The 20,522-nt window shown below is 41.4% G+C and overlaps 2 protein-coding genes across 3 annotated transcripts in view; one reads left to right on the top strand and one right to left on the bottom strand.

The window, feature by feature from the left end:
• Positions 1-8,537, top strand: part of RABEP1 (rabaptin, RAB GTPase binding effector protein 1) — a 105,109-nt gene extending 96,572 nt beyond the window's left edge. The window contains exons 14-18 of the mRNA XM_059907727.1: positions 784-973; positions 1,601-1,656; positions 3,851-3,949; positions 4,917-5,033; positions 5,810-8,537. Of these exons, the coding sequence (XP_059763710.1) occupies positions 784-973; positions 1,601-1,656; positions 3,851-3,949; positions 4,917-5,033; positions 5,810-5,911 (564 nt within the window). The 3' untranslated portion in view covers positions 5,912-8,537. The remainder of the gene's footprint in view (positions 1-783; positions 974-1,600; positions 1,657-3,850; positions 3,950-4,916; positions 5,034-5,809) is intronic.
• Positions 8,538-8,856: 319 nt separating this feature from the next.
• The window catches only part of NUP88 (nucleoporin 88), a 29,736-nt gene continuing 18,070 nt past the window's right edge, over positions 8,857-20,522 (bottom strand). For both annotated transcript variants that reach the window (XM_059907728.1, XM_059907729.1), the window contains exons 10-18: positions 14,967-15,057; positions 12,592-12,693; positions 10,926-11,084; positions 10,518-10,643; positions 10,348-10,413; positions 10,131-10,211; positions 9,744-9,870; positions 9,466-9,584; positions 8,857-9,032 (exon numbers count right to left, since the gene is read on the bottom strand). In XM_059907728.1, coding sequence (XP_059763711.1) covers positions 8,969-9,032; positions 9,466-9,584; positions 9,744-9,870; positions 10,131-10,211; positions 10,348-10,413; positions 10,518-10,643; positions 10,926-11,084; positions 12,592-12,693; positions 14,967-15,057 — 935 coding nt within the window. In that variant the 3' untranslated portion in view covers positions 8,857-8,968. The remainder of the gene's footprint in view (positions 9,033-9,465; positions 9,585-9,743; positions 9,871-10,130; positions 10,212-10,347; positions 10,414-10,517; positions 10,644-10,925; positions 11,085-12,591; positions 12,694-14,966; positions 15,058-20,522) is intronic.

Below are 20,522 nucleotides of genomic sequence, written 5' to 3'. Positions count from 1 at the left end.
CGAAATTTTTCTTGATACAGTTTTTCAAGAAAAACTGCCTTTTTTTTTTTTTCTCCTGCTGTTCTTTAATTTATACATACATTTGGTAGTTATCTAAGAATCCCAGTTTTTACTTTAGAGTTGCTTTAGGATATAATTGGGAGGATTTTTTTGGGGGTGGTGGAGGAGGATTTTTAAAAGAAGACAACTACAATTTAGGGAAAAAATAAATTAAGATTTAAACTGAATTTATTACAGAAAAACAGCTGATCACCTTAGAAAGCCTCTCTTTGCCATACCTGCCTCTGGCCTAACAGTACTTTGCTTTTGTGGTAGGTGTTCAACAAGTGTTTGTTTGAATGAATAAATGAATAAGTAAGTACATTCTGTCCTCTTGGAGTTCATACTTGCTTCTGAGTTTCAGTCTTTTTGGTCCTCATTCACTAACTCCCTTCAAATTTAAGCAGGTAATAGTGGAAGTGTCTAAGCTATTCATAGTGAATCCCACATTGTAAGTCACTTCAAATTTTAATTTTTCCATTTATGAAACAGTTTTGAGGGAAAAATATGTAGTTCACAATACACATTTTTTGGTTAGTAATGTTGTTATTTCTTTAACATACTGAATAATAACATGGCATAACACCTGCCCCTCGAAGCCAAGAGTGGGTTGGAGTTCAAAGTCCTAAATTTTGAACCGTCTAAAACAACATCTGAAATTCTGGTTGCAAAAAATCTTTAGCTTTTTTTGTTTATTTTCTTTCACCCTTATAAACCCAATATCCATTTGTTTCTTGAATCTAGGCGCTCCGGGAGTTGGTATTAAAATACCGTGAGAACATCATTAATGTGCGGACAGCAGCCGATCACATGGAAGAAAAGCTGAAGGCTGAAATACTTTTCCTGAAAGAGCAGATTCAAGCAGAACAATGTTTAAAAGAAAACCTCGAAGAAACTCTGCAGCTAGAAATAGAAAACTGCAAGGAAGAAATAGGTGAAGATAAAAGTGATGTAGTTTAGAATTGAAGGCACTAAATAAAACCTTTTCTCTGGTTATAACAGTCTTAGAATGTAGAAAACAAAAAAGTATAGGAAAGAACTAAGTAAGGACTCAGTCCCTTTTCCCGGATGTTGATATATCCAGTGATTAGGAGTTAAAAAAAAAAAACCAAAAAACTCATCTTTTTAGGAGCTCTGGTGGCCTCTCTGGCAATTACTAATAGATAGGAAATTCAGGACTTGAACCCAGACGCTGGGGAATATGAGTAGATGGATGGCATTTCCTTGCAGAACTCAGAAGTGTTAACAGACTCCTGCTGGGATTAGCTCCCCCCACAGCCCCCCGAGTTAGGTGTAGGTATTTGATGCAGAGACAGTTTATGACATGGTGTTCTCGTGTGGACTTTCACTTTTCCTGAGCTTGATTATGATGCTGATTGGTTGGGGATAATTTTGAGAAAGGGGTGTTGGTCCCGCACCCCCATTCTGCCCACTGTTCAGTACAACATTTGACTTTCATTGCATGAGATTGAGCTTATGGGGGAAAGGGGTGTTTTAAGAAAAGACTTAAATGCAAAATAATGAATAAATGCTAACATGTCTCCTCCTTTTTCCCTCCTAGCTTCCATTTCTAGCCTAAAAGCTGAATTAGAAAGAATAAAAGTAGAAAAAGGACAGGTGAGTTTCATGAGTTTCAAATTGATTCTGTCAGCAGCCAGTATTTATTTATTGAATCCTACTGTGCTGGACTCAAGGAATAAAATATAGTTAGGACATAGTCCCTGCCTTCAAGCAACTCCTGGGAAAAATACAGTGGAATACGGGCGTGATGGTGGTAGAGACCATTTAATGAGAGCCTGCTCTGTGTTGACTGGAGGAGATACAGGGAAGACTAAGATGTGACTTAGCCTGGAGCTTCCACTGTGGTGGGAGGACAGGCAAGGTGTGGCCTTGACATGATAGATACTTAAAGCTACAGTGGAAATAAGTACAAAATCTTTTACAAACAGGAGGTGATGTTTTCTAGCTGGCTTAGAGTCTCCTTCTGTTAGACACCATGAACACCTTTTGGTAGATGACCCCATTCAGCTTACTGGCCTCGTTATTCATTGACTCAGTGACCTTTGCTTCTGTGCTGCCCTGCCTTGCCACACTCCTGCCTGCACCTTGCCCCACTTCTGACATCTCACTCCAGGCTCATGCCCCTGACCCCTGTCTACCATCTTTCCAGCCCTTAATCCCATAGGTTCATCTGTCTGAGTACCTCATTCAGACCTTCAGTTCCTTAAATTTTTCCTTTTCTGTTGGTTCTAGCAACTTCTTCATGGCTTTGCTTTCTTTCCTTCTAAGCTGCATCTGACATGGCTTGCCTCTTCAACTAGTCTCCCACTAACGCCTGCAAGCCCCCTGATTGCTTGTTCTTGTGCTACCCTCACTTGATACCGCCTAACCCTGGATTAATCCTGGTGTCCCCCTTCTGTGCCTCTGCCCCCAGCTGCTGGTTCCACTGGAATGAGTAACACTGCGTGCTCCTGCTGCCAGGTGCTGCTCCGTAGCCTTTCATTTGCTTTTAGTTGCTCCTTTCCATTCCTCACGGTGGATGTTTCAGTCACCACTCACCTCACCTCCTCATGATGGCACGTGATGGCCTTGTACTCCTGTCATAAGCAGGACCTACCTTCAGCTTCTTGGCTCCTCAGTTACATGTTCTCTTATTTTTCTTCCCAGCCTTCTCTTTCTTCTTCAGAGGAAAGGATGACCTGTTTCTGACTAGTCTTCTGTCACTGCACATGTGCTTTGACTGAGTCCCTCACATCTTTTCCTGGCATCCTCTCCATCTTCCCCTTCCAGTATGGGCCTTGAACTTCTACCTCTTTGTCTTTTCCATTATGTATAACCAATCTCAGAGGTCTCCCGGTAAGAGGGGAAAAGTTTCTCTTTGGATTGTACTTCTTTCTCCAGCTACCAGTCCTTCTTCTTCCTTCTATACCCAGAGTTCTTGAAAGAGTCATCTCCACTGCCCGACCTCCCAGTCACTCCTCAGCCCACTACAATCTGGCTTTGGCTCCCACTGTGCTATCAGGTTACACTGGCAAAAGTCGCCAGTGTTCCAACGTGTCCCATCTTTCCCACTCCCTCTGCCACTGTTTGGGTCAACTTCAGTGCTCACCTGGCGCATTGTAACAGCCTGACTTCTTTCCCGGCCTCCAAAATTTATCCTCTTCAGATTTCATTTTCATATTGAAACCGAGGTGATTATAAACTTGACTGTGAGCCAGTCTGGTTTAAAACCCTTCTGTAGTTCCCTTTATCTATATTCCTTAGCCCAGCTGGGATCTCATGCCTCACCACTGCCTTTCCGGCCTTCGCCTCCAGGGCCCCAGCACTCTGTGCTGTAATGTAGCAAGAGCTCACCTCAGTTCTTTAACTCATTTTTTTATACGTCAACTTCCTCTTTTTGGAGTATCTCTCTCCACCTTCTCCCCCTTACCACCCTTTAAGGGTCAGATGTCATCTCTTCAAGGAAGCCCTTCCCAACTTTTCTGGCAGAATTAAGTGCTGCTTCATCCATGTTCACATGGCATAGTTAACTTACATGTCTGTCTCTCCTGATTTTTCCATCCCCAGGCCTTAGAACATAGGAGGTGCCTAATAAACGTTTACTAAGAGAAAGAATAGGTCTTGAAGAATCAGTAGAAGATCCACAGATGTCAAAGGGTAAGAAGAGCATTCCAAGCATAGCCAGTATCCAGGGCCTAGGAGGACGCGAGCTTGGGTGCGTTTCTCCAGGCTGCAGGCCCCTCCAGGCAGGTGTGCTGTGACCTGTAGGGAGTTTCTGTGTGTTTCAGCTTTTCCCTTTTTAATTTCACAGTTGGAGTCCACCTTAAGAGAGAAGTCTCAACAGCTTGAGAGCCTTCAGGAGATGAAGATCACTTTGGAAGAACAGTTAAAGAAAGAAACTGCTGCTAAGGTGACATTTTTGTTGGTAGTTTCATGAAAAAGTGTGAAGAATGTAGAATCACATCTTCACTGTTTAAAAAAAAAAACCCTGCTGCTTTGAATAGTGCCACCTTCTGAAAGTTGGCAAGACTCTCCACTCGCAGAAAGAAAATGGAATGACTTTGTCTCTTCAGAGTTGGGTCAGATGTGCACACTGCCAGCTCTGGAGGTCTGTGTCACAGGCTTAACTGGCTTTTTAGGCATTGAGCTAAAGGCCACGAACCAAACTTGGCACTGCCATAGCCAGAAGCACTGCTTTGGAAGTGTCATTCCATTTGACTGATTTATGAAATATTGCACTGAACCATATTTGCTGCCTAAATTCTGATTAGTCCTGTTAGAATAAAAGTGCATGGGGCTAACTGTGGGGGAAGTTTGGTTTTGGTGGGCTGTGATCTAACCTTTAAGTGTAAAAATGTTGTGTATGTGTTAATAGTCCTGTTTTTAGAAAGGCTCCCACATAGGGAGTCCTGCTGAAGAGTTTCCCTGTAAGGAAGACTGGGGATAGCTGGGGCTGCCTAAGGCATGTTCATTGAGAATTTTCCTGGCAGATGCTTGACTGCTGTGGTTGTCAGAGGAAATCCCTAAAGATCCTGTCCTGTTGCTATGACAGCTACTGATCTTACGGCAGCTGCTTTTTGATGATTAATCATTGTCACCAGGCTGCTGGGGGTGAGGGGTGGAGCGCAGCACTTTCATTCATTTTTAATTTGGCTCTCATACTCAGCTCATTTTAGGACCTAGAGCAAGTAGCTTAGGCAATGTGCACCCTTGCCCTGTAAAGACAGAGACAAAGGGAGACTCACAGGATACAGGAATGTGATGGGCACCCACCTTTCCTCTCTAGTAGTAGGAAATGACAAGTGCCTAGACTTCCTGAGTGATTTGACCTATGGCTCTCCAGCATTAATCCTCATTCAAAACTTGTATTTTTTTAGGTTACTGTTGAACAACTAATGTTTGAAGAGAAGAACAAAGCTCAGAGGTTGCAGACAGAACTAGATGTCAGTGAACAAGTCCAGAGAGACTTTGTAAAGCTTTCTCAGACCCTTCAGGTGAGGCATTTGGGGAACCCCTAGACAGAACACTGAGGAGGCACTTTTGGGGTTCTTGTTACCCAGGAGAATTTGCTAATCCCTGACTGGCCCACTGACAGTAGCCAGAGGATTAGAAATTATGGCTGCCCCTGCCCCAGCTCCTGGTCATTTAAGCTGGAAACCTGGTTTATACCTCAGACTTGTCCCCCTTTCTTTCCCTTTTCCTCTTCCTTGCTGGCCCTTAAGGGTAAAATATAAAGTCCTTAGCATAGCACGTAAGACTCTTCCCAGCCAGGCCTATCCCTGCGTTTTGTCCATCTCTCTGCCTTACATTTTATATTCTATGTTCTAATTTTTAAAAACTACTTGTGGTTCCTTGCCCACAGCATGTGTTCCCTCTGGAAGCATGGCCCCCTTGCTCCTTTCTTCCAGGGCCCTGCTTAGCTTTGTCCTCCTTGTGGAACCCTCTCTAGGTCCGCAGGCTGGTATAGTGACATTTAGTATATTGTGCTAAAACTCCATGTAAGCTTGTTCTTTTCCCCCAACTGAACTGTGGGTTCTCAGAGGTCAAGGATCAGGTCTCATTCATCTCCATAGTCCCAGCACCTTATACTGGGTCTGTTACACAGCAGCTTTTGAGAATTGTTTTTTGAATTTAATTGTTCTTGCTGCCTCTTTCCTTTGAAGTGACTAGTCTCTGGTGAGTTAATCTCCATCTCAGCTAAACCAGCCAGAGTGAACCAGAGGTCTAGGCAGGAGCCGTCTGCACTTACCTCGCTGCATTATTTCTCTAGGTGCAATTAGAGCGGATCCGGCAAGCAGACTCCTTGGAGAGAATCCGGGCAATTCTGAACGATACCAAACTGACAGACATTAACCAGCTCCCTGAGACATGACACCCTCATGGCAGGACTCTAGCCTGCACTTTGGGTTTTTAACTCATCTTTAGAGCAACATTAATTATTATTTAACTCTTAACCGAAGAAGAAGTCACACACAGAAAAAGGAAGACTGGAGAAATGCTTAAGTCTAGTGGGCAGACCGTGCAGCGCGGGAGGAGCACACAGCCAGGGTGATTTGCAGCAGGAAAGACCTTTCAACTGGGAACCAGACTCCAGACCTGACTCCAGTGGGTGTGGGGTCAGATTCGGTGATGGAGGAAGTGCCGTTTCCTTGCCTGCTTTAGTCAACATTTCCCTGCCCTACAGCACCGTCCCAGTAGTGTTTGAAATGGCATTTCCTGTTCATAGCTGTTGGAAGAGAGAATTTGTTTCTGTTGTCTAGAGTTCATCAGTAACAGTATTCAGCTAGCAGACAGAGGTGGAGTATGCCGTATGAATATTTTATATTAAAATATGAAGTTTGAGAGCAGCCCACTGGCTAGTGACTGTATTTCCTAGCTCAGTGTATTTTTTTTTTAACCATTTTATCTTGCATTGGAGGACCTTAAATGCTACTGAAACTTGCCTGAGAACCATAAGACGGTGGCAGACAACCAATTCAATTGAATTGGAACCGAACTAATTATGAGGATTTGCAAACTTGGCTGGGGCTATATGTATTGGAAGTTGAGGTTAAAGGAAAAGCACAAGAAACTGTTTGGAAGCACTTTTCCTGCTACCTGGGTAAGTTTCGTGGACTCACAGGTACCAGGGTCAAGCTGAACTGGCACCATCTACTCTTTTGAAAACTGTTTTAGTTTAGTTATTGGATCAGTGGAAAAAAATATTAATAAAACAAGCTATGTCTGACAACAGCTAGTATAAATTTATAAGTCTGCTGCTTATTTTATTTTCAACTCGAGTCAGTGGGCCTGAGTACGTACTTGTTTCAAAAGTGTCAAATACAAAAATGGTGATAACTAGGTTTGGCAGATGCCTATTTTGTACTTTTCTTTTATATTTTAGACCTGGAGTGTGATAATGCTTGTGGTGAAGTTGGGGAAAACCCAGTTAGTTGATCAGTTTGGAAATCTGCTTTGTCATTTCTATGAGGTTAGATTCCTTTCCTGTGTGGATAAAGCTTCAATGAACAGGTTGTCTTTGCCGTAGCCTTATGAAGTGTTGCAGAAAGCACAAGGATGGATTTATATTCACTGTTTACCTGCAGTACTGTTAGCCAGTGGAAGACTACACTGTGCGATTCATCATACAGATGGTTCCAAAGTAAAACTGTTGTTTTCAAATTTTTGTGATTGGTGTTGTGTAATGGCAGAGTACTTGAAGGAACCATATGGAAATTAAGTGGATTGAGTAGATTGTTTGGCTCACATAAAGCTACAACTTGAATTGTCTTTGTTATAAATGAAGTCATAATGGACTAGCCCTAAAGATCTTTATTTCTGTCTTCCATAGGACAGGACAAGGTAAGCCCTACATACCTCATTCCTTGGGCTATTGCTGTAGTCTTACATTCATGATTATGAATTTTGAAAGTAAACACTAATTATGGAAATAGTGCTATAGGCTTGCATGCATGAAACATTATTTTAGTTGGTTTAAAGTCCCTTTGTATAAAGTACTACTCTGTTTCCTTTAAAGGAAACATGTATCCTGATTGATTGAGTTACAGGGAATTTTATTAATTCCAAAAATACAATCACTTTAAATTACATAAGTGTCAGACTAGTCCCTTGGATAAACTCCAAGCTAATTTGTTTCAGATTATTAAAATTAGCACCATAAATCAAGATGGATAATTCATAACCTTCCGGAACGAACTGAACTACAACTCCCAGGGAACTGCTTGGCTGAGACTGGGTACCTTGCTGATGCTGATGTTTTTCTCCGTAAGACGGTCCTGGGCCCATAAAATTCATGATTAGGAAACTGTTAGCACTCTCTACAGTGGCAGATGCAAATTGTTGGAACCCACTTTTTTGAGAAAAATATGCTAGAAAAACCCAAACTGAGACTAGGTTTTGTTAACAATCTCTACTTCTGGTATGAAACACTTCTTTAAACTGGGTTTTCTTTATAAATGGGAAACTGATTTAGAAGGTAGTGTTTAGCCCTTCAAGACAAAAGAAAAGGTCAGCTGGGTTTCACGAGTGTTCCTGCACTTGTATTCAGTCTGTGTACACGTGTTCTCACGCATGTCTAACCTGATTTACCTCTTACCTGTAACCTACCACCTTACCATGTATGTGGCTTTTAATTGGCAGTCACTCAGCCATTTCTAGGCAGGTACAGTATTACCTTTCAGAACTCATTGGCAGGTATAAAAATATTACCTAATGCTAAAAGACAAAATCATATACTGTATACCAAGCTATTTGTTTCTCCATTTGAGATCCTACATGTGCACCTCATACCCACTCAGTGACATGTATTGGGACACAGAGCACAGCCGAACTCAGCTCTGAAAGGAAATACTGCCTGTCGAGGAAGTGAGCCAGCAGTGGCCTTGCAATTGTGGATACCGAGTTCTGCTCTGAGCAGGTTTCAGGTATAACCATTTGTTAACTGTACTGAAGGTGTGTCCTTAAGAAAGTGTTCAAATTAAAAAAGCTGCTGTCTAGTATACTGTGTGGCCTTTTCCTTTGAGCTCTAGGGTTCTGTCCTCTTCAGAGTCATATTTCTGGTGCTGCTACGTTAAAATGCAGCTTTTATTCTTGTTCAAATATCAAGAAAACTCAGTAGGGTTCATGGAGGTCTGGCAGTGTGCAGCTGAAAGTCTTGGGCACTTTTTTTTTTCTTTTAAATCCTAGGCCCTTGCTGAATACAGTCATATACTTGAGCTTGTATATAAACCACCATCCAATTTTTAAATAAAAGCATTTATTCAATAATTAATTATAAAACAAGTAAAGTATAAAAAGTGATGAACAACCACACCAAAGTTCATCCTTTAAAATGCCTCTTTATAAATTAGATAACGCTACCTGTTCGTTTTACAATGAGTTTAAGCCTTCACTTGTGTTAATTTCAGGTGTGAATCTGTTCCTGGTGGTGTCAGAAGTTTACATGATTTCGGATATCGTTAATTTGCTTCACCATTTCTCTTATGTGCTCACCCCTGTAAAATCATAAAGTTACTCACTTTGGGTAATACAACAGATGAATAAACCATTAATATTGATTCGTAAGAACTTAGTAATACTGAAGTATCTTAGAAGTGCTCTGCTAGAATTAACGGCTAAAGGTTTCAGATGGATAGTAATGGTAATTCATTTAAGGCTAGCGGCAGCAAATATAGTAGTGGAACTGCTGGAAATATTTTTGAACATATTCACTGGGGAATACCTTGACCACACAACAAAATTATAAAGAGAGACATCCTTTTTGACCCTCTCACTATACTCATCTATTAAGTCCATATCTATCACCGTCAAGTCCTGGTAATTACTTGACCCGCAAATGTCAAGTGGTCTTATCTGGGCAAAGAAAGGTTGATTTTGGCATTTTGCAAAGAAAAAACTACCTCGCACTAATAGCTGATTGGTACTTACTCCTCCTTCAGGATGGACTGAATGCATTTTCGCTGGTAGGCGCTGAGAGTAATGGTGGGCTTTTGAGGACTTAGTACCTTTTCCATCTTTCGTTGTTGATAGTCTTTTTTCATAGTAACCTTAAGTATCAAACAGAACACAGACACTTTAGCTATGGTTTGCTGTACATTTTCATAGTATCTATTTTAGTCTATTCTTTTTACATTTTATAAAATTATTTTCTGTAGAAGGAACACTTTAAGAAGTACCAAAGGTAGCCACCTTGTACCCATTCCTACCTGTTTGATGGCGTTGCCCAAATGTCGAAGTTGATCAGGTATCAGCTGTAATTCTTTCTTCATGTCTCTCTCACTGTCAGAGAGAACTGGGAGCTGAGAGTGAAAACTGTGAAGTACTTTTTTCATCCTGTGGAAGAGGTAAGCAAACATCTCAGCTTAAGATCTCGGCTCCTTAGGAGGAACACAATCCTAACTAAAGCTCCTAATTTAGGAATCTGGTGTCTGTGAAGGAGGCCTCCACAGGACGGGTTTGGGGAAAGCATCGCTGCACTGTCTTCCGTAGAATACACCTCAGAGGGAGTATCTAGCACCCGAGAACTTAATAACACGAGTAGTACCTGACCTGAGTAGGGAACTGAATGTTATACAATTACACAGCCCACTGACCTGGTCATGATATCTTCTTGTTTTTCCTTGGCTTCCTCATATTTGTCAGCTAAGCGCTCGGCCATTTCCCGCAGACTTTTCCTAATGGCATAAAAAGCAAGAGTCTCTAGGGGTGCACCTTGATGGTGAAGCCAACTAATGTGGTTCAGTATCTTAGGGTGAGACACAGTTCCAGTCTAGCTGAACTATTTTTTTTCTCCCTTGTCTTGGCACTTACCTCTCCTCTCGACAATAATTGAGATCTTCTAGTTGTTTCTTTTTTTGGTCACATAACAATTTGACCCTTCAAGAACAAAAAGAAATTTAATCAAAAGCCAGGTCTAGGCCATTATACAGTGTCAGCCACCAGCCAGGGACCGACTGGTATGTGAACAGAGGCCATCCTACCTCCGCTGAATCTCCTCCTTTGCCAGGTCCTGTTTAAGAATGTACTGTTCTCTGAACACCTGGGTGGCTCTGCTGATGAGCTGAAGGCATTCTTCGGGAGGAGGAGCCGTATCTTTTTCAGATGATCTTAAAAAAAAAAAAATTTCTGTCATTACTTTGCTTAGCTGAGTAAAACAACTGAAGACAGACTCACGTCTTTTTACACTTCCTGTTTATCTTTCTCAGATGCCTCCATATCTATGTATTCTCTGTCTGTTCTCACTAGCTGATTAAATATGCCCTGTGTTTCTTCCAACTCCAACATAGTAAAAAGTATATGAAAAGAAATAGCTGAGGACAGGCTGAAGAGTAATTACAAAACAGAGAAGGGAGCCAGTTTTTAAAACGGATACGCCCTAAATTACATACTTCAAAAATGCTGGATTTGCAACACTACGTTGCAGAATGCTTCTAATATGTTTTTCAAAGGAATCCGGGGTTTCAGCCAGAATACGGAGGGGAGACTGTGCCACTTCAACATCGTCTCGGGTACAAAGCAGGGGAGGAGACGCTGGATGGACTGTGCTTCTGCAAAATAAAAAAATAAAATAAATTTTATTTATTTTATTTATTTAATTTTAAATAAAATTTACCATGGAGTGACTTGCTGTAAGTATAGGAAAACCTAAATCACATTCATCCAGAATTCTGAGGATATAAGAAACTATAAAGTGTTACAAATACTCTCAATGGCAATTTCAGAAAGCTTGAAAGATTGCAAACTTTAACAGCATGGCCAATGACTTACTTTGCAATAATTCACATCTGGGAGTTTGTTAATAACATTACTTCATAGACAACTTGTATTTCAGAGAGTTGGCAGAAACATGATTTGAAGGTATCTAGGTAACTAATATTCAGGAGTTTTTTTCCCCTTTGGGATTCATGTTTTTATTCTGAAGTATCCTAGTATGACTAGGTCTTACTTTACTAAAGGTAGGGTAGGATTTTAAAAACATGCCGAGGCAACAGGCAAAAAGGCAGTTTTTTGTAGTGACTTTATTACTTTTGTTCAGTCTTGCTAGTTTTTAGTCTCTTGTAGTGTAAATATCACAAAATTGATAGTGAATTATTTTCTTTTCCAAATGATGTCACTTCTCAAAGAGTATGGAAATTCTTCTAAGGAGAGTAAATTAATGCCAGTGTTTTAAACTATGTCAATACCTAGAAGCACATGCTTTCACAAATGACACCAAGACACTGGGGGGAAAGGGGTCTAGTGTTCCAGTACTCCAGTGGCTTGTTAGAGACTCCTATTCCTGCATTTATAAAACTCAGAATGACCTTCCAGAGCTGTTGAAAACGGTACTTATAGCTTAATATGGGTTCCTTAAGGGGAACAAGGGTTATGAGTTCAGCTATATACCACCTTTCTTCCAGAGTCTACATATTCTGTGATGTCCCTATGAGGCTGGCAGAGATGGAGAAACTGGACTTTGAAGTCAGAAAGCCCGGTCTTTGCAGCCCAGTTCTACGTGCTCCCTGTGACTCTGGCATGTACATAACCTCTCTGTCCCTGATCCCTCCTCTACAAGATGAGGATAACGGTGCTGTCCTTAGCGCAGGGTTGTTCTGATTGCCGGAGGCTTACTTCTGAGCCTGGCACATAAAGTTTAAAATCATTAAATCAGGGACCTCCCTGGCAGTCCAGTGGTTAAGACTCTGCGCTTCCACTGCAGGGGGCGAGGGTTCGATCCCTGGTCTGGGAGTTAAGATCCCGCATGCCACGTGGCGTGGTTAAAAAAAAATCATTAAATCTAACTCGTATTCATGATGGAGTTCAGTATTTTAGTATTCTTTCCACACTTGGGTAAAGCTCTTAACTCTCCGCTAGCTAAAGGAGATGCCAGAAATTATGCCTAAAATAAATCCTTACAGAGATGGCAGGAGCAACAGAAATAACCACCCCTCCAACCCTCAAGTCAGAAGCCAAAGCATAAACCATGTATCTTCAGTCCGGTTACTAAGGACATCTTCCCAGCTTAGATTTTGCAGAATTAACGAGAGCTGTGTGGGAATACAAAGTGGGACGTACAGTAAAGGCCTTACGACGCATTCGTAGTTACTGGTGATGCAGATCATCGTAGGCCCCAGGATGTCAGGGACAATCCAGAACCCTCGAATCGGAGCCGGCTGCCTGAAAGAACACACAGCCAGAGTTAAACTACAAGACGGCAAAAGCAGTGGGTCCAAAGGCAACGCTATGGCTGAGGTTTGTGGCCCTCTCAGGGCTGGGCTGACAGTTGGGTGGGACATGGTATCAGTGCAGTAACCTCAGGGGTGGTGACTTGGAAACCTGTATTACTTACAGCTCTGATCGGTTTGAATCAAGCTGTCACTCAGCAGCCAGACGTCGCTTACAGGTCACTCAGGAACCCACAGCCTCATGGTGCTCACTGTAATCTCGGCAGTTACCACGATACGAGGAAGCCAGTTCTTTATGTGTCTTTCTCCCAACTCGCACGTAAGCTCCAGCTACCTCTGCATGCCTAGCCGAGCACCCAACCCAGATTAGGTGCTCAGAAACTGTTGACTGAATAGTGTCTTTCTCACCTTAAAAATTCAATGCAGGCCAGCATCTATGTCACAGGACTTAACGTACTGTGCACAGCACGCGGCTCCCTCTCAGTCTCAGTTCTACTTCACTGAAGAACGTGAAAACGGGGCCTCAGACAGGAACTGTCTTTCCTGCCAACGCGCTCAACCCCCCCACGGCTCACTTCTGCCCAGACTGTTGACGCCGTCTCCTCTCGCCTCTTCTGAGATTTGCTCCGTCAGCTCTGCAACCACAGAATCTCCCTACTGTCCGTTTACCCTCAGCTTATAAACAAGCTGACATCGCTTCCATTCAAAACACTCTCCACTGTAGTTTCAAGCTCTCCTTAACCTACTCCCTCTTCCTTTCCCTTTAGAGCCAGCAGTCTTTCGCAGTAGCCTGCAGTAGTATTTCTCCTTCCACATCTCTCATTGGCCTTTTTTTGCAGGGGAGGGGAATGTGGTGAGGGGGAGTCTGGGAGGTCAGAAAAAAATTTTCTTCTGCATTTCTAGTGTGAAATCTACATACAGAAGAGTGCATATATACACTCTGTGACCACTGTCCAGGCCAAGAATTACAACACTACAGGGGCCTGAGACCTCCCGTGTGAACCTCCTGATCACAACCTTCCACTTGATTTGTATGATACTCATGTTCTCGTTTTGCTCTATAGCTTTCCTATCTATGTATGTATTCATTCCTAAGCAATACAGTTTTACCTGTTTTTGAAATGTATATATTATATATACGTATATATTATAAATGAGATTTTATTATTTTCCCCATTCACTTTTCACCTGTGCTATCCGCTCCCTCCCACAAAAGCGTTTCTGCGTGGTTCTCGATGAACGCCCACGTTGCCAGATCTGGACACCTCACCGCTCTTCACCGCTCGGCCGTACTTATTTGATGCTGCTCCCCTGCCTCCTCTTTGAAACCTCCTCCTCCCTGGCACCCTTCCCCCGGGTTCTCCTTCAGTCTCTCTGGCCGCCTTTTACTCAAGTTTCCTTCCTGGGCTGGGCTCCTCATCCTCCACTCACTGCCTGTAAGAAAGTGTTGCTCAAGACTCTCCACTCAGGTGTCCTCTACTCACTCGAGGCCCTTTCCTGGGGAACCTTCACCAGAGTCCTGGCTCCAATGCTGACAATTTCCACATCCATACTGTCCTAGCCCAGACCACCCCCAGCTCCAGACCTACGTGTCCAACTGCCTACTGGGCTCCTCCACTTGGATGTCCTTTGGAACAGAAGACTCCAAGTGCCCCCATTAACCCATCTTGAGTCTTCCCACATCCACTTTCTCCTATGTCCAATTTTTCTGAAGGGTACCGCATCTACCGTTATCCCGGGTAGAAACCTGGGAGTCACTCTAGATATTTCCCTTTATTCTATTCATCAAATATTTACTGAGTATCTACTAGGCACCCTGTCAGACACTGAGTGTACAGACGTGAGGCGACGGTATAAAGTATGAAACAGACAGACATGGTCTCTGCCTTCGTGAAACATTTATATTCTAGTAGTGGTGACAGACATTAAACAAACAAAAATATCAATTTAAGTATGTGCTACAAAGAAAAAGAATAATAGGAGAACCCAAAGGGGTTCTGGGAAATCAAGGGAACCCTCTTATGAACTGACATTAAGACCAGAAAAGAATCAGCAAGTGAAGACTGACTGGGGTTATGACTGGGGATATACCTCCCAGACAGAGGACACAAAATGTGGAATGGCTGTGGGCAGAGGAGAGCTTCTGATGCCCAGACACCCTTGGGGTGAAGTATCATGTCTGCATGGGAGTGTAATATACATATATACCTGAATTACTGAAACAACAATTGTTATCTGTGTTTAGAAGGGAGAGAAAGTCCATACCTGCATGGCAATGGCTTCGTACAAAGAATGTGTTCTACAAAGCATTTCTGTTCTGTAGCTAGTTCCTGTAAACTGTCCTTATCTTCTTCGTCTACAAAAGAACACAATATATAAATTAAATAATAAAAGTCTCCAAATTAAAATGCTGATGATATTAGTTAAATGCAGTTAAGTTCTTGTCTCAGACCACTGCTTCTTAGAGGCTATGCCTCTGACATAGAAATCTCCTTACCACAGGGGTCTAGATTTCTGTCTCAAGAAGGAAAGTGGATTTTCCTTGGTCAGAAATGCAGAAATGTTTCATTCAGGAGAACAATCCCAGAAATCATTCCCTTCCATTCTCTTCCTCACCCACACCAATTTTATTTTTATAACAGCTTTTTGAAACGTAATTCACAATACCACACAACTCAACCATTTAAACTGTACCATTCAACGGGTTTTTAGTATATTAAGAGAATTGTACAACCATCACCACAAAAAATTTAGAATATTTTCGTTACCCAAAAAGAAACCCCCATGATACCCATTGGCAATCGCTTCCTAGTTTCTGCCAATTGCCCCAGACCTATGCAACAACCAATAGTCTACTTTCTGTCTCTGTGGACTTGCCTGTTCTGGATACTTTATATAAATGGAATCACACAGCATGTGTAGTTATCTGTGACTGGCTTCTTTCACTTAGCAGCATGTTTTCAAGGTTCATCCATGTTGGAGCAGTTACCAGCACCTCCTCTTTCTGTTGTTGAATAATATTCCATTGTATGGCCATACCACGTTTCATTTATCTAATCATCAGTTGATGGACACTTGGCTATTTGGCTATTATGAATAATGCTGCTATGAACATTCATTTAGAAATTTTATCCAAGTATGAACATGTTTTCATTTCTCTTGGGTATATACTCTGGAGTAGAACTGCTGGGTCATATGGTAACTAACTCTATGTTGAATCATTTGAGGAACTGCCAGACTGTCTTCCCAAAGTGGCTGCACCATTTTACATTTCCATAAGCAGTGCATGAGTGTCCCTATTTTTCCAACACTTGTTAATTGTCTTTTTAAATACTAGCCATTTTAGTGGGTGTGAAGTGGTATCTTGTGGTTTTGTGGTATCTCATTTCCATGACTGAACATGTTTCCATGTGCTTATTAGCTATTTGTATATGATCAATGGAACAATGTCTATTAAAATATTTTGTCTGTTTAAAACATTGGGTTATCCTTCTATTATGGAGTTCTAAGAATTCTTTGTATACGCTAGACACAAGTCCATTATCAGATATATGATTTGGAAATATTTACTCCCATTCTGTGGGTTGCCTTTAGTGTTTCCTTCTAAGCGTTCTATAGTTTTAGTTCTTATATTTTAGTCTTTGATCAATTTTGAGTTCATTTTTGTGTATGGTGTGAGGTATAGTCCAATTTCTTTCTTTTGCATGTAGATGTACACTTGTCCCAGCACCATTTGTTGAAAAGACTATTCTTTCCCCCATTTAATTGTTCTGGCACTCTTGTTGAAACCAACTTACTGTAAATGTAAAGGTATATTTCTGGACTCTCAATTCTATTCATTGACCTGTATGTGTATCCTTATGCCAATAGCATGCTGTCCTGATTACCATAACTTCGTAAGTTTTGAAGCTGGGAAGTGTGGGTCCTCCAACTTTGTTCCTGTTTTTCAAGATTGTTTTCGCTATTCTAGATCATTTGCAATTCCATATGAATTTTAGGATCAGCTTGTCAATTTTTGCAAAGAAGCCAGCTAGGATATTGATAGGAATTACACTGAATTTATATATCAATCTGGGGAGTATTGCCATCTAACAATATTAAGTTTTCTGATCCATGCACGTGGGATGTTTTTCATTTATTTAGGGTCTTATTTCTTTAAACGTTTTATAGTTGTTTTTTAAAAAATGACTTAATTAATTAATTAATTAATTGGCCACGCCATGCAGCATGCAGGATCTTAGCTCCCGGACCAGGGATCGAACCCCTGCCCCCTGCAGTGGAAGCACGGAGTCCTAACCACTGGACCGCCAGGGAAGTCCCTGTTTTGTAGTTTTAAGAGTGTGTTTTGCATTTCTTTTGTTAAATTCATTCCTAAGTATTTTGTTCATTTTAATGCTATTGTAAATGGAATAGTTTTCTTAATTTCTTTTTAGATTGTTCACTGCTAGTGCACCGAAATAGACCTGATATGTGTTTATTGATCTTGTATCCTGCAACCTCTCTGAACTCATTTATTAGTTTAAACAGTTTTTCAATGGGCCCTAACAATTAACTATGTAAAAGATTGTGTCATTGGAGAATATAGTTTTACTTCTTCCTTTCTAATCTGGATACGTTTTATTTTATTTTCTTGGCTAATCTCCCTGTCTAGAACCCCCATTATAATGTTGAATAGAGGTGGCTAGAGCAGACATCCTTTTGTTCCTGATCTTAAGGGGAAAGTGTGGAAGGCAGAACTTGTATAACAATTAAATCAGACATTTAGCTGAAGACATTTCTAAGCAAAGTGTTGAAGATGTGGTCTGATTTCTTCTTGCTGATTACAGGAAAATGTGAGGAAAATATAATTGAGGGAAGAACTGTTAAAATGGAACAAGGACTTGATGATCTAGGAAATTCTCACAGCCTATGTGGATGGCAAAAGATGCTAAAATTAAGAGAGTCACCTTCCGGAAACATGTTTTAGAGAAAAAGCCACTGGTGTGACTGTTCAGTCTTTTGCTAATACCTCAGAAAGATCAAAAGGTCAGAATATTCAGTCACACAAAAGGCTCTTTGACGAGATTAAGAGCATGACTTAGATCCTTCAGGTCTCAGCAGAAGCCAAAAATAGAGGTGGGATTATATAAGGAAGACAGTGGATGAACCTCTACTATAGTGACTCCTCATGATATATACAGGAGACCCAAAAAGTTCTTGAGAATTTTATACACACAGAAATACCACCGGCTTGAACTGAAAGGGTCAGAGGATGAGAGAAGGCTGTTCCACCCTCAAAATTCTACAGGCAGAAAACAGGCTAATAAAACTACTCAACTACAAACAAATACTATCTTTCCTGAAAAATGAAGGATTACTCAGAGGGCAGAGCTACAAGCCCAGAGGATTATCCCCAGGCCTTGAAACACAATGGAATTTAGATTTTTAAATTTCTTGGAACCTATGGTTCCTTTTTCCATTCCATTTTCTCCCCTTTTGAACTAGAGTATCTATAAGTGATACCTATGCCTGCCCCACATTGCGTTCTGGGAGCAGACAACTACTTTCTAGTTTCATAGGTCCACAGATAGAGAGTAATTTTGCCCCAGGGTAGATTATACTTAGAGTCTAACTATAACTGATTTAAATGATTTAGATGATGACATTGCAGTACTTTTGAGCTCAGGACTTTTAGATGACATTATGAACTTTGTGTGGCTATAGGGACAATGTATTTTGTCAGATGTGAATGTTTAGGGGCCCCACGGTGGAATGGAGTAGGCAAAATGATGGACTCCCCAAAGATGTCTGTGTTTTAATCCCTAGAACCGGGAGAATATGCTAGACTACCTGGTAAAGGGGAATAAAGATTGCAGATGGAATTAAAATTGTCTACCAGGGCTTCCCTGGTGGCTCAGTGGTTAAGAATTCGCCTGCCAATGCAGGGGACACAGGTTCGAGCCCTGGTCCAGGAAGATCCCACATGCCGCGGAGCAACTAAGCCCGTGTGCCACAACTACTGAGTCTGCGCTCTAGAGTCCACGAGCCACAACTACTGAAGACTGTGCGCCTAGAGCCCATGCTCAGCAACAAGAGAAGCCACCGCAATGAGAAGCCCGTGCACCGCAACGAAGAGTAGCCCCCACTTGCCGCAACTAGAGAAAGCCCGCGCGCAGCAACGAAGACCCAATGCAGCCAAAAATAAATAAATAAATAAAATAAATTTTTTAAAAAATTAAAAAAAAAAGTTGTCTATCAGATGTCTTTGAAATAGGAAGATTACCCTGGATTATTTGGGTGGGCCCAGTGTTATCACAAATTTCCTTAAAAGTGAAAGAGGAAAGACTTCCCTCGTGGTCCAGTGGGTAAGACTCCACGCTCCCAATGCAGGGGGCCTGGGTTTGATCCCTGGTCTGGGAACTAGATCCCGCATGCACGCCGCAACTGAGAGTTCGCATGCTGCAACTAAGAAGTCCGCATGCTGCAACTAAATATCCCACGTGCCTGCAACTAAGACCCGGCATAGCCAAAATAAATAAATATTAAAAAAAAAAAAAAAGTGAAAGAGGAAAGCAGAAGAGAAAGTCAGGGTTATGCAAGGTGAGAAAGATTCAACTCTGTCCCACCACTGCAGACTCTGAAGACGGAGGAAGGGGACTAGACGCAAAGGCAGGCAGCAGAAGCTGGGAAAGGCCAGGCAGTGGGTTCTCCCTTAGAGCCTCTGGAAAGGAGCACTGCTTTGTCCAGTGAGATCATTCTAGGACTTCAAACCTACAGAACTACAAGGTAATAGATCTGTGTTGTTTAAAGACACTAAGTTTGTAGTAATTTACTACAGCAGCAATATTCTAGTACAGAAAGCACTTGGTCTTTTTCTGTTAAGTATAGTATTAGCTGTGGGTTTTTCATAGATACCCTTTTTCAGTCTGAGGAAGTTCTTTTCTATTACTAGTTTATTTAGTGTTTTTAACATGAAAGCCTGTTGGACTTTCCTAAATGCTTTTTCTGTTTTCTGTGTCTGTTGAGATGATCATACAGTTTTTGTCCTTTATTCTATTTTTTGTGTGTGGGGCGGGGGGACGGCCCTGCCGTGCAGCTGGCAGGATCTTAGTTCCCGGCCCAGGGATTGAGAACCCGGGCCCCGGCAGTGAAAGCGCTGAGTCCTAACCACTGGACTGCCAGGGAACTCCCCTTTATTCTATTGATATGGTATAATATTGATATATCAATTGATTTCTCAATGTTAAAGTAATCTCACATCCCTCGGATAAATCCCACTTAGTGGTGTATAATCCTTTTTATATGTTGCTGGGTTTGGTTTGCTAGTATTCTGTTGAGGATTTTTTACATCTCTATTCATAAGAGATATTCGTCTCTAGTTTTCCTTTCTTGGATGTCCTTGTCTGGTTTTGGTATTACGGTAATACTATCTTCATAGAGTGATCAGGGAAGTGTTTTCTGTTTTTTGTAAGAGTTTATGAAGAATTGGTATTAATGCTTCAAATATGAAGCCATGTTGTCCTGAACTTTTCTTTTTGGGTAGTTTTTGATTACTGATTCAATCTCTTGTTATATATACGTCTATTCAAATTTTCTATTTCTTTCTGAGTCAGTTTTGGTAATTTGTGTCTTTCTAGGAATCTGTCCATTTCATCTGCGTTATCTAATTGGCATACAATTGTTCTTGACACTCCCTTATAATCTTTTATTCTTGGTATAGCCTTATAATCTTGTATTTCTGTAAGGCCAGCAGGAATATCCCCACTTTCATTTCTAATTAATTTGAGTCTTTTTTATTTCTTGGTCAGTTTACCTATAGGTTTGTCAATTTTGTTGATCTTT

Source organism: Balaenoptera ricei, chromosome 20 (genome assembly GCF_028023285.1).
Source record: "Balaenoptera ricei isolate mBalRic1 chromosome 20, mBalRic1.hap2, whole genome shotgun sequence".
Classification (NCBI taxonomy): Eukaryota; Metazoa; Chordata; class Mammalia; order Artiodactyla; family Balaenopteridae; genus Balaenoptera; species Balaenoptera ricei.
The sequence above is the reverse complement of the archived record's forward strand: the minus strand, read 5'-3'. Positions and strand labels throughout refer to the sequence as shown.